The 12,223-nt window shown below is 55.7% G+C and overlaps 5 protein-coding genes across 5 annotated transcripts; 4 read left to right on the forward strand and 1 right to left on the reverse strand.

Moving 5' to 3' along the window:
• Positions 1 to 31: 31 nt before the first annotated feature.
• PG994_009716 (uncharacterized protein) lies at positions 32 to 1,960 on the reverse strand (the record flags this gene model as incomplete). Its single annotated transcript, XM_066861125.1, has 1 exon — positions 32 to 1,960. One exon carries the CDS (start codon positions 1,958 to 1,960, stop codon positions 32 to 34), a length of 1,929 nt encoding a protein of 642 aa, XP_066713295.1.
• Positions 1,961 to 2,829: 869 nt separating this feature from the next.
• On the forward strand, positions 2,830 to 3,392 carry PG994_009717 (Ubiquitin-conjugating enzyme E2 7; the record flags this gene model as incomplete). The annotated part of the gene is given in 2 exon segments (XM_066861126.1): positions 2,830 to 3,138; positions 3,150 to 3,392. The coding sequence occupies 2 exon segments, from the start codon at positions 2,830 to 2,832 to the stop codon at positions 3,390 to 3,392; spliced, it is 552 nt and encodes a 183-aa protein (XP_066713296.1).
• Positions 3,393 to 5,031: 1,639 nt separating this feature from the next.
• Positions 5,032 to 7,296, forward strand: PG994_009718 (catalase-1; the record flags this gene model as incomplete). Its single annotated transcript, XM_066861127.1, has 4 exons — positions 5,032 to 5,247; positions 5,304 to 5,436; positions 5,493 to 6,431; positions 6,476 to 7,296. The coding sequence occupies 4 exons, from the start codon at positions 5,032 to 5,034 to the stop codon at positions 7,294 to 7,296; spliced, it is 2,109 nt and encodes a 702-aa protein (XP_066713297.1).
• An 805-nt stretch (positions 7,297 to 8,101) lies between these two features.
• On the forward strand, positions 8,102 to 9,936 carry PG994_009719 (uncharacterized protein; the record flags this gene model as incomplete). The annotated part of the gene is made up of 2 exons (XM_066861128.1): positions 8,102 to 8,804; positions 8,981 to 9,936. The coding sequence occupies 2 exons, from the start codon at positions 8,102 to 8,104 to the stop codon at positions 9,934 to 9,936; spliced, it is 1,659 nt and encodes a 552-aa protein (XP_066713298.1).
• A 909-nt stretch (positions 9,937 to 10,845) lies between these two features.
• Positions 10,846 to 11,819, forward strand: PG994_009720 (uncharacterized protein; the record flags this gene model as incomplete). Its single annotated transcript, XM_066861129.1, has 3 exons — positions 10,846 to 11,049; positions 11,129 to 11,416; positions 11,565 to 11,819. The coding sequence occupies 3 exons, from the start codon at positions 10,846 to 10,848 to the stop codon at positions 11,817 to 11,819; spliced, it is 747 nt and encodes a 248-aa protein (XP_066713299.1).
• Between the last annotated feature and the right edge of the window lie 404 nt (positions 11,820 to 12,223).

The raw sequence follows: 12,223 nt of genomic DNA on the forward strand, positions 1-12,223 counted from the left end.
CTTTCGAGACGATCATCATTCACCTCTTTCTTCACTTGAGCTTCTCGAGCGCGAGCATGGCCTTATCCACCAACTCCCGCGCCTTGTCCAGCTCCGCCGCCGCCAGATCTTGCGCCGAAGGGCTGCTGGCACTGCTTCCACCACCGCGCGCTGCCGCGTCATTGTCCAAGACGTGGGCGACGGAAACCTCGACGCCGCGGACGGCCTTGCGCCCTTCCTCGCGCACCTCGCCCTCCCAGAAGGCGCGGGCGGCCTCCCACTGCTGCTGCATGCGACGCATGCTCCAGACGATGCCCAGCGCGGCGACGGCGCCCGCCTCGTAGAGGCCCGTCGCCAGCGTGCCGAAGTAGGCGAGGGCGCCGAGCGACGTCGTGAGGCCCGAGGTGCTCAGGGTCTGCAGCACGAGCTTCTGGGCCAGGGCCTGCAGGGCCGGGATCGTCTTGTTCTGCAGGTAGGACCGCGCCGTGGGGATGCTGGTCGGCCAGCGGGCGATGTGGGAGCCTGCTGCTTTGGAGGTGGTGTTGGCAAGAGAAGTCGGGTTCGGTTCTTGTACTTCCGACGATGATGGCGAAGAGGATGCAGGGCTGGTGTAAGTGATGGGGAAGTTGCTGGTGGGGACGCCGGCCTCCTCAATGCGACCGGCGAGGAAGATGGCATTCCGCTCAGCGCCGGGTAAGAAGCGCTGGCTGAGGATATCGGTGGTGAGCATGCCGACATCATCGACACGCCAGAACAGCTTCCACCAGCCCAGCTTCCGCCAGCGCCGGCTGGAGAATGCGAGGTCGAGCTGCTCTTGCAGTTCGGTGTGCGCCGTTTCGGCCCACTCGGAGAGCCCCCGCTGAAGGTGGGATGTGTTGGAAGGCAAAGTAGTAGATGGTGATGGTGACGATAGCGTAGTGGAGAGCTGCCTCGCCTCCTCGCGCTGGATGGAAGCGGAGGCGTTCTGCAGCAGGGACGCGATGAGTCGGCGCACCGGAGGCTTGGTGGCGTTGTTCTCCGGGGTGGAGATCAGGTCCTGTTTTAGCCACTCCACGAGCTTCGGCACGTTGCTCTCGAACCACTTGTGTTCAAACTCCATGGCGTTGCCTATGTCTTTTCGGATCAGGCGGAGACCGGCTCCTGCGGTCCCCACATCCACCACCGTGAACGGAAGCGCGGAAGCGTCCGCCGGCTTGTACTCTGGTAGGTTGACCGCGGCCGCGATGATGCTCTCGCTTTCTATTAGTGGGAGTGTCGCGACCAAGCCCGCTCCCAAGAGGCCATCAGCGACCAGGAGCGCCTTGTGAACTGGCGTCGTAATGGGAGTGTACCGACCCGTGTTGGACGTGGGGATGTCCACGGTGGGCACCAGCACGGCTTCTTCAAAGGCGCTCAACCCTTCGTCCTGCGCCGCAGCGTACGGGTTTGTCTCCATGAGGAGCAGCTCCAGCTTGTGCCCGTTCAGCGCTATAGAGGAGACGTTGATTTCGTGGAGCAGGCTGCCTCTAGTCATGGACATGGTACCGAGCTCTTGTTGCTCTTCAACTCCCACCCGAATGATCATGGGCTGGGCCAGGTTGTGCCGGTCAATCTCTTGCTCCCATTCCTCTTCGGTCTTCAACGGGTCTGCAAGAAGCAGCTTCAGGAGCTGTTTCGCGGTATTGCTGACATCTGAGCTGCTCGTCAGACCCAGGATTGCTACTCGCACCGACTCGTGGCCGGGCTGCTGGCGCAAGCCGGAGATGGCCAGCTGCAACCTGGAGAGGTTGACGAAGTTCGCCGCATGCTTCTGCAGATCAAGCAGGGCCTGTTCTAGCTCCTTTCGAGGGTCTAATTCTGGGGTAGCGCTCGGAGCGAGAGGTAGGTGCGACGGCAGCAGCTGCGGCTGTGGACTGGAAGCGGCGCGCGGTGGTGGTGTTGAGAGGTTTCCGCCTCGGTTGTCGCGCGGGGGATCCTGCTGCTGCTGCTGGTCGGGCGGCATGACGGGAGGACAGGGAGCAAAAGAAACATACTGCCTGGCTGTCGGGGCCGGCGGATCGGCTCAGCAGACTCGCGCCCTCTTTTGCGGCCTTTGCGGACTGTAATGGTAGACGTGGTGGCATGGCTTGGTCGTTGGCGATTGACGGACTGTGTGGGCGGGTTGGAGCTTTTTGGAGTTCTGTCGCCAGTTGGAGCCCAGCGCTCCAGCTCAGTCCCAATTCGAGTCAAAGCTCGATGGGATGCCAAGACCGGGGCAAACTGAGATTAGGTAGGCTACTCCAGGACAAGCGAACAACGGGCCTTGGCCTGGATGCTGTACACTTTGTTTGTGGCTATTTCAGACCATGCGATTGCTGTAGAAATAGTCGTGTATTTATTTACCTACAGGCGGAATATTCACGAACCGGTATTGCAACGTACTACGAGCAGAGCAAGCCGCACGGGAATTGCTGCGGGTATCTTGGCTGGTTGGACAGAGACGCGCTAGATTTTATAAGTGATCGGCCTTCATCTCAGTGACGTGACCTTGAAGAAGTTGCCCAAATCTTCCGAGCTCGGCAAGATCTTCAGACATTGCTAGAACTCCATGCAACAAAACCGATTTGGAAGCAAAATCCTGTTGCAGATGACCTGCAACATTTAGTTTTAACGGTTAGAGAGGCCAAATGAGTTCATTGCCCAAGCGATCGGGACGGCACCTGCACAGATACATATTTCGTTATCTGATCCTGTTATCTAATCGATAAGAAATTGCTGTATGATGTAGAGTGTAGAGAGGCCAGCGGGGTCGGCGGTCAGCTAGATCGCATCGCAATTCAGCTCCTGGCTGCTCAGCCTAGGTCTTGCGCATCTTCAACCCACGCCAACAACATGGCATCCACAGCGCATCGCCGACTGCTCCAGGAATACCGTGCCCTGACAAATAACCCACCCGACGGCATCACTGCCGGACCCATGAGCGAAGATGACCTGTTGCAGTGGGAAGCTCTGATTCAAGGGCCCGAGGGCACTCCTTTTGAAGGGGGCATCTTCCCTGCCGAGCTCAAGTTCCCCAAGGACTATCCGCTGGCACCGCCGACGATGAAGTTCCTCGGCGAGATATTTCACCCCAATGGTATGTGCTGCCCGCATCTTCCTATGGGCAGATACAGGAGAAAATTGATTAACATTGCGAGTGTAGTATACCCTAGCGGCCTCGTCTGCATCTCCATCCTGCATCCCCGGGCGACGACCCGAACCACTACGAGCACGCGTCGGAGCGCTGGAGCCCCATCCAGTCCGTCGAGAAGATCTTGATCAGCGTTATGAGCATGCTGGCTGAGCCCAACGACGAGAGCCCCGCCAACGTGGAAGCCGCCAAGATGTGGCGCGACCGCCGCGCCGAGTACGAGCAGAAGGTCAGGGATGGCGTCCGGCGCATGTTGGGTCTCTGAGCCTCGGGAAGGAAAGGGGCAAAGCAAGGAGAGGGGGCGGGGCGGGAGGTTTGACGCGTACATAGGAATGCTGCGTCTCGCGTCTACGAGCAATATGACTGCGGGACGGGTCTGATGCGTGTGGCCGAGCTCCCTTTCTCGTAATCTTGATGATATAAAGCATGCATAGCACGGTGTTTATGGTTTTTACGATACAATGATGATTGCACAACTCTATCTGTTACATGCCTCGCTTATCTCTCACCTATGTGTTGAAGTCTTCGGTACTTGACAAGAATTTCCATGATGCTCATGGATACATTTTCATCGGCTTTATTAACCTGGCAGAGATAAACCTATCAGCCTGCCAGGCGCGCATCGAGTTCCATGCAGTTGCTACGAGTACGCGTGTTGTTTCGCACAGACAGACCCAGGGCCATCGGGTTGCGGCGTCCCTGCGGAGTGGATTGCCCGCGCGGAGAAAGACTCATCGATTTGTACCTGCTTTTGGTTCAGATACACACGTGGCAACGAGCGCTACTGTCTGCTGTACACATTTGGTGGCATGTGTGAGGTGCCTGTCCCATCCCGGATTCTTGAACGATGCTACTACTACATAGTGGCCCGGCCACAAGATATTGATGCCGACCTGGGAAATAACTCATGTCAGGCAACTGATGCCGGGAATACCTATGTACATGCATAGGTTACTATTGAGGGATTGCAGCAGTAGATACTGGACTGTAGCAAGTTTCCGAGAAGAATGGCCAGGACATAAGGTTACATAGCGAGCATAACAACTTCACTGTTCATCCGGCGACTGACACGCTGGTTGCTAGTAACAAGGCGGGTGGCGGGGTGTTTCCTTATCGCAGAACTCTCGGCATCTTACTTAAGCTTCACGAAGACGACCCCGCTAGATCCCAACGATTTTGAAACCGCGGTCCGGATTGCCATATCGAGATTGTCGGAAATCGAATCCAGGCAAGAAGCACCTGTATGATCTGTCTGAGCTGTCAAGCTGTACCAGGCTAATCGAACAATTGAAAACTGCTTCTTTGCCATTGGCAGGAAGCGGCAGTCCACCTTAGTGGGGGCAGCCTCTGCTTATGCCTGCTTTTGTTACCAGCAGACCGGGGTTTTGGGCAGTTTGATGGGACGTTTTGCTCCGCAGCGACCAATCACCGCGCCTCAAGATCTAAGCAAGACTCGGTTTCGAAATGTCCGCATCATCGCTCGGCAAAGACTTGCATGTCCAAGCAGTTTCGATGCGCAAAGAAGGCGCATTTCACCCATACTCTCCCTTCTCTGCTGACAATTGCCCCCCAATAATTGCCAGGCTGGATAATGGAAGCTCCAGCCGTTGCCCATAGCTCCGCCGATCCGCCTGCAAATGCCGGCCATAACCTCCATGCCGTTTCCCTGACATCATAGATGCGTTACAATGGGGTCAACGTTGTTGAAGTCAACGGCGATCGTGATGGCAAATCGCCGCATCTAGGACGTACATAAACCAGCTGGCTGGCCATTCGCTCCCAAATCGTGTACCTGATCTTGAGTTGTTCTAGTTCTATCTAAATCATCTGATCTTAAAACCCATTCCCGTGAAAACCAAAACAAGTCAGCTAGATCTTGTCATCACGTTCGTATGGCGTCCAACATGGTATCAGACACTTTCAACAAGGCCAAGACCGCAATGGGTGTTCAAGACGCCAAGGCTGCTGACCTGCAGCAAGACATTCAAGAGCCCACCAAGGACTCACGCCTCACCAACGACTTCGGTGTCAGGCAGAACAACACGGACGAGTGGCTCAAGGTTTCGAGCAACGACCACACTGGTCCTCATCTGGTTGAGGATGTATCTGGCCGCGAAAAGGTGAATACTCCGAATTCTGAATGACTTTCTCTATCAAAACTGACAATTTTCACTAGATCCACCGCTTCGACCATGAGCGTATTCCCGAGCGTGTAGTCCACGCCCGCGGTACCGGTGCTTTCGGTACTTTCCGCCTGAAGGAGAGCGCCGAGGATGTTACCTTCGCCAATGTCCTGACTGACACATCGCGTGAAACCCCCGTTTTCCTGCGATCTCTACTGTCGCTGGTAGCAGTGGTTCCGCAGACACCGTCCGTGATGTGCGCGGTTTCGCCGTCAAGTTCTATACTGACGAGGGCAACTGGGACATTGTCGGCAACAACATCCCCGTCTTCTTCATCCAGGAGGCTATGAAGTTCCCCGACTTCGTCCACTCCGTCAAGCCGGAACCTCACAATGGAGTTCCTCAAGCCCAAAGCGCCCACAACAACTTCTGGGACTTTGTCAACCTTCACACAGAGGCTACACACATGTACATGTGGGCTATGTCTGACCGAACCATTCCTCGATCTTTCCGCATGATGCAGGGATTCGGTGTCAACACCTTCACTCTGATCAACAAGGCTGGCGAACGTCATTTCGTCAAGTTCCACTTCACCCCTCAGCTTGGTGTTCACTCCTTCGTTTGGGATGAGGCTCTGAAGATCGCTGGTCAAGATCCCGATTTCCATCGCAAGGATCTGATGGAGGCTATTGATAACAAGGCTTACCCCAAGTGGGATTTTGGTATCCAGGTCATCCCCGAGGCCGACGAGCAGAAGTTTGATTTTGATATCCTTGATGCTACCAAGGTCTGGCCCGAGGAGCTCGTACCCATCCGATACATCGGCGAGTTGGAGCTCAACCGCAACATCGACGAATACTTCCCACAAACCGAGCAAGTTGCCTTCTGCACATCACACATGGTCCCTGGTATCGGACACTCCGATGACCCTCTCCTCCAAGGTCGCAGCTTCTCTTACCAGGACACTCAATTATCCCGTCTCGGCATCAACTGGGAGGAACTTCCCATCAACCGTCCTGTGTGCCCCGTTATGAACTTCAACCGTGATGGACAGGGCCGTCACAGGATCACCAAGGGTTCTGTCAACTACTGGCCCAACCGCTTCGAAATCCAACCGCCAGCCTCCCACGCCGAGGGCGCCTATGTCGACTTCCCACAGAAGGTTGAGGGCATCAAGTCACGTGCACGCAGCCCCAAGTTCAAGGAGCACTTCAACCAAGCACAGCTTTTCCTCAACAGCATGTCGCCCCTGAGCGTGCACATATGATTGCCGCATTCTCGTTTGAGCTTGACCATTGCGATGACCCCATCGTTTACGAGCGTATGTCCCAACGTCTGGCCGATATCGATCTCGACTTGGCACAGCAGGTTGCCGAGATGGTCGGCGGTACCGTGCCACAGAAGGAATCAAGGCCCAACCATGGTAAGAAGGCCAAGGGTCTCAGCCAGACCGAGTTCGCGCCCAAGAAACCCACGATCGAAAGTCGACGCATCGCTATTATCATCGCCGACGGATATGACGCCACTGCCTACAATAGTGTCAAGGCGGCCGTCACCGCCGCCAGTGCTCTGCCTTTCACTATCGCTCCCCGCCGGAGCGAGATCTACCCCGCTGGCGCCGACAAGAAGGCTGGCAGTGGTGTCGTGCCCGACCACCATCTCGAGGGCATGCGATCAACCATGTTCGACGCTATCTTCGTGCCTGGTGGCGCCGAATCCATCAACACCCTCTCCAAGAGTGGACGTGCCGTCCACTGGGTGCGCGAGGCGTTCGGCCATCTCAAGGCCATCGGTGGTATTGGCGAGGCAACCGCTCTGCTCAAGACCGCCTTCGCTCTTCCCGCTATCACTATTTCGCAGGATAGCACGGCTCAAGAGTCGTACGGTGTGGTCACCATGGCCAAGGTTAGCCCCGAGGGTCTTGGCGAGGCTGCTACCATTGCCAAGGAGGGTGCGAGTTTCGTGGACAAGTTCTTCTACCAGATATCCCTGCACCGCAACTTCGATCGCGAAACCGATGGTCTGAGCACCCAAGTCGCTTACTAGACTGCATGTCTCTTGTAATCGCATACAATCATGTCATTTGTTTGGTGTTTTCGGGTTGGGAATATCATATCTTAAGGTAGATAGCTTCTATCATTCATGATTTTTAATTGAAAATCATTTCAAAACAACTTCATGACTATCCGACCGCAAGACGTAAAGGCCCGAACCGGGGTCGTACTACTTCAAATACTTCAGCCATCGCTTAAGTCAGGCAATTGAGTTTCGCGTGGCAGTCGCCCTATGTGCTTTAGGTGCTGACGTGGGAACTCAAAAATGGGTGCTAGTGCTATTGCCGCCCAAAGATCGCCAATCCGGCCAATCCCTCGAAGCCACAGACTTGACTCCCTAGTACCACGTATCAGGCATAAGTAAAGGCATACCCTCCAGGTAGTGATTACAAGGGGCGAAGAGGGATACCTTCTTCACTTTGATTGTTACTTGAGCGATAACTAGCTTCGCTACTTAACTAGATGCCTCTACTTACCCCTACGACGTAGTATAAGGCCCTTGTACCAAGCCGTACTTGAACAAGTTTGCGTCTATCCCTTAGTTCACTATATCCTATGGTTCTAGATCAGCCCATTCCTTGAAGGTGTCAGAAAATGGCAATCCATCGATCAAAAGGAGGCTGGGAAGAGGCTGGGAGCGGCAGTTCGACGATGGGACCTGTTATCATACAGCAGGAGACCTTGGAGACATAGATATAGGAACCATGTGGGCAACGCATGAATGGCTGTTGTTGTCCTATCGGACAACGGTTGTGTTTCGACTTCAGGATGCTCTAGGTAGCCCCCCCCCCCCCACAATGCGAATTGCAAGATTCATAAACTTCCTGGCTACAGCCGGTATAATCCTCTTGACCAGCTTCGTCTTCGTCGTCGATGCTGACATCGTTTCATCGAGCCGTGACCATCATCATGATAGACCCCCACTTGTCCACCCCCAATCCCGTGCGGATGGAGGAGCAGCGGCGGCGACGACGATGATGCGAGTGACTGACGACTATGCCCAGGCTTACCCCCAGAAGCAAGGAGAAGAAAAGAATGGCGACGAGACCGTCCTCGGTTCTGCAACGACTGATCCAGATGTGAAGGATAAGCACACAGACAACAGCGATAACGAAGAACCAAGACTCCGAAGCTTCCGGGAGGCAGAAGTGGCTCGCTATGGCGGAAACTCGGCTTTGTCTCCACGGGACGCTGCTTTCACGGTCACGGTAACCGCCACAGAGCCTTACAGCAGCAGCAACAGTAGCACCAGCAGGGTTTTCGAAGCCCAACAAGAGCTTCGGGGCTCCTCGATGACAACAAGCCTGCTGACGACGACGGCGATGAATACCAACAATGCCACTGCCGCCTCCGCAGAAACTACAGCTACAAGATGCACGCCTATCAACTGGACCAACAACTACACCTTCACTACCGATGCGGCCTGTCCCACCCCATACGAGAACGGCACGTATTGCGGGTTCGTCAGTCCGAAAATTCCTTGTGCAATGCAGCCAGGGGGTAAGTTTCACACTTTTCTATCCGTCACCCCGCAAAACTCCCCTTTTCGTGCCCTTCACATGTTATTTATTACTAGTTCCTGTTTTCTGATCAAATTGTATCAATCTTTCCATAATACTTCGGTATGTACGATATGATACTTAAAAGCTAATCTCCCATCTTAACCAACCATGTAGGCCATGGCGGTCGAATGCACCCCGACACCCCCGAAGTCTTCCTCGCCCACGCGCCCTTCCACCACGCCGCGCTCCGGGCTCCGACGCCCGCAGGCTACCGCCCAACCTTCTTCAACCTGCACGCGGCCGCCAACCCTCCCGAACCCGACGGCATTGCAGCCCATGACCCCCGAAACGGCAGCAGCAGCAGAAACACACCGGCCTCAGCAATATCCGTACCGCCGCTATGCTACATGGGCTACCACCTCCTCACCTCGTACGACCCCGCCGCGTGCGCCGCCCTGTGCGACACTGACCCCTCGGGCGCCTGCGCCGCCTTCAACCTCTACGTCGAGCGCGACCCCGAGTGGAACCCCTGGCGCTGCTCCTGCGACCGGCCGCGGGCCGTCGCCAACTACAAGTGCGCGCTGTTTTCCGGCGCCGAGGCGGTCGAGGATGCGGGGCGAGCGACCAATTTCGGACAACATATCAAGGGCAGTAGCTTTGAGCGGAAGATTGTGGGGAGTAACGGGTATGTCAAGATCGGAGGAGCTGCTGCCGAGGAGGGCCGGAAAGGAGGGGCATGCCAGGATACGAAGAAGATCATGATGACTACAACGATGATGGGTGGTGGCGGCAGCGGCAGCGGTCAGGCTTCTGCTGCGGGCGTCTTGGCGACAGCCACGGTAACGATGTTAGATGCGGAGGGCGGCGGCACCGGGTCGCTGACCCCGGTTGTCGGCGGTGGGCCGTTTTCATTGGGTCCACTTGGGCCGACTTCTTCCTCCACCTTGACCGGCGCCACGGCATCATCATCGGCGAGCAGTACACCACCGTCATCGGAAGTTGAACCCTCGGGAAATGGTAGTGGTCAGAGCCCTCCGGCTTCCACCGGCGCTCCAAGCCCTTGCGTGTCGTCATGGGACAGAATTGTTGTCGTCGGGCTTTCACTCATTGTGCCTCTACTGCTCTGGTAACTGTAACATACGTGGGACATAGCTCATCCGACTTCAAGTTTTATACTTGATGCAAGGCCAGTATCCTATCGAGGTTCCTAGGATTTTTCTTTTGTTGTGCGATGAAAGAGCGGTTGCTTTCTCTTTTATTACACTTTGCCGCTTCGCGGGGTAACAAAGTTGGGGTTGGGATGGGCGCCGCCGTCTTGGGCTGGCAGAGTCACTGGGCCCCTATTGTATCAGGCAGGGCCATACAGTGATATACATAAACAATATCTTACGTATATCAACCTCAATGGAAACGGATTCGGCCACAGCGATGAGATGCACCTTATCCCCCATTCTGCCACAAACGGTGTTCTCATGGTGGCATCCGCGGAAAACGCAGTGTCTGCCTTTACCAGTTGGTTTCTGTGACGGGCGTCGTGCATAAGCCCGCGCATCCGCGTACTTATGTGTGTGTGTGTGTGTGTGTGTGGTGCCGATAGATACATATGCAATAGGCCTTCACAACCTCGCTCTAATAGGCCATGTTCTCAAACGATGATGCGGGTGGCATTGCATACGCTGTGTTGCGTTGGGTAGGCATCGCTTTCTTGGTGCGGAGTAAGTTGGCAACGCGCAAGGTTTTTGAGGTAGTCAAATGCTCTCCCCTATCTCGTTTCTGGTATTAAACTCCGACTTCTTATCACCGCGTCCCATCTGCAAGTACCAGAATCTGGAAAGCCAAGGGCTGAAATAGCAAGAACGAAGATATGTCTGCATACGATTTAAAGGGGAAGATCGCCATTGTGACTGGAGCTGGAACCGGTAAGTTGGGGTTTTCTTCTTTCTACGGGTTTCCTTCTTCGACACTTGCACTAACCGTAATCATAGGCATCAATCCATGCCTTGACAGAGCTCCTGCTGGAGGCGGGGTGCTCCGTCGTGATGGCCGACGTGCGCCTCCGTCCCAAGGCCCAAGAGACACTGGAAAAGTACCAGCATGCCGCCGCGAACGGGAATGAGCGCGGCGATCGGCCCTCTGCCGTCTTCCAGCCCACCGACATGAGCAACTGGGCCCAAATCCGCGCCCTCTGGGAGGCCGCGCTGGAGACCTACGGCCGCGTCAACATTGTCGTCAACGGCGCGGGCGTGTACGAGCTCCCCTGGAGCAGCTTCTGGAACTTGCCCGGCGGAGGCGGGGGAGGTTCATCAGGTTCATCCGTCGCAGCGGCCGCGGGACGACTCGGACGCTGCCGTGGGCCAGTACAAGACCCTGGCCATCAACACGGCCGGCCCCATCCGCCTGGCCCAGATCGCCATCGCGTACTGGCTGGAGCACCGCGAGGTCGAGGGCAACCTGCTCTGGTTCGCCAGCCTCGCGGGCTACCTGCGCGGCATGCTCACGCCGCTGTACTTTGCGAGCAAGGCGGCCATTGTCAGCGTGGCCAAGTCGCTCGGGGGCCTGCGGGAGAGTTGCGGCATTAGGAACTCGTGCATTTGTCCTGGCACTACCCACGTATGTGCCACACATGTCCCCCCTTTCTTTCCCTCTCTTTACTTTTACCCTTCTCTCCCCTTCTTCTGAATAGTAACACCATATTACAAACCACTGTTATTTATCCCACCGTCTTCTACTGATAAACAGGAAACGTTCCATAACACAGTCCCCCATGATCGATGAAGACCAAAAGCACGTCGTCATCCGCCCCGACGACATCGGCATGACGCCCCAAGAGTGCGCTGAGATCGCCCTGCGCCTCCTGCGGGAGCCGCAGCCCGCCATCCGGACGCGAGAGGTGCCCCTCGAGGCGCTGTACCCCGTACTCGACGGCAGCGACATTGACTCCTTTCTGGCCGAGCCGGAGAATAAGTTCAGACGCAAGTTGCAGCAGAACGGGATGCACGATCTGCTCGAATAGGATCGGTAAGTAGGCGAGGGTGTGATGGTGAGCGAAGGAAAGCCGCTGTCGCACGCTTCGCCCTGAGAGGTCACCGTTTTTTGTTTGCATACGATACAATGGAGGGTGGGGGCCCCGCTGCGTTGGCTGTATCTGATGTGGCAACGGTGAAACCCCCGTGCCTTCGGCAGTCATAATCATAATAAGGCTGAGGAAATTCGAACCGTCATTGGTTGAGGCAGTATACTAATACCCCTAAACCTACACTGCATAACGCCACAGTAAAAGCTTTGTCAGCTGACGTGTAAGGCCTACGTCTAACCATACCCACTTCCAATCAGAAGACGCCCCCTCTTCTTCAAGGGGCCGAGAATGAAAAGCAAATATCATACTTCACTTCCTTCAATTTCTGCTATTGTTGGCGG

Source organism: Apiospora phragmitis (assembly GCF_038363925.1).
Source record: "Apiospora phragmitis strain CBS 135458 chromosome Unknown utg000009l:1.0-1189150.0:1.0-1190623.0, whole genome shotgun sequence".
Lineage (NCBI taxonomy): Eukaryota > Fungi > Ascomycota > Sordariomycetes > Amphisphaeriales > Apiosporaceae > Apiospora > Apiospora phragmitis.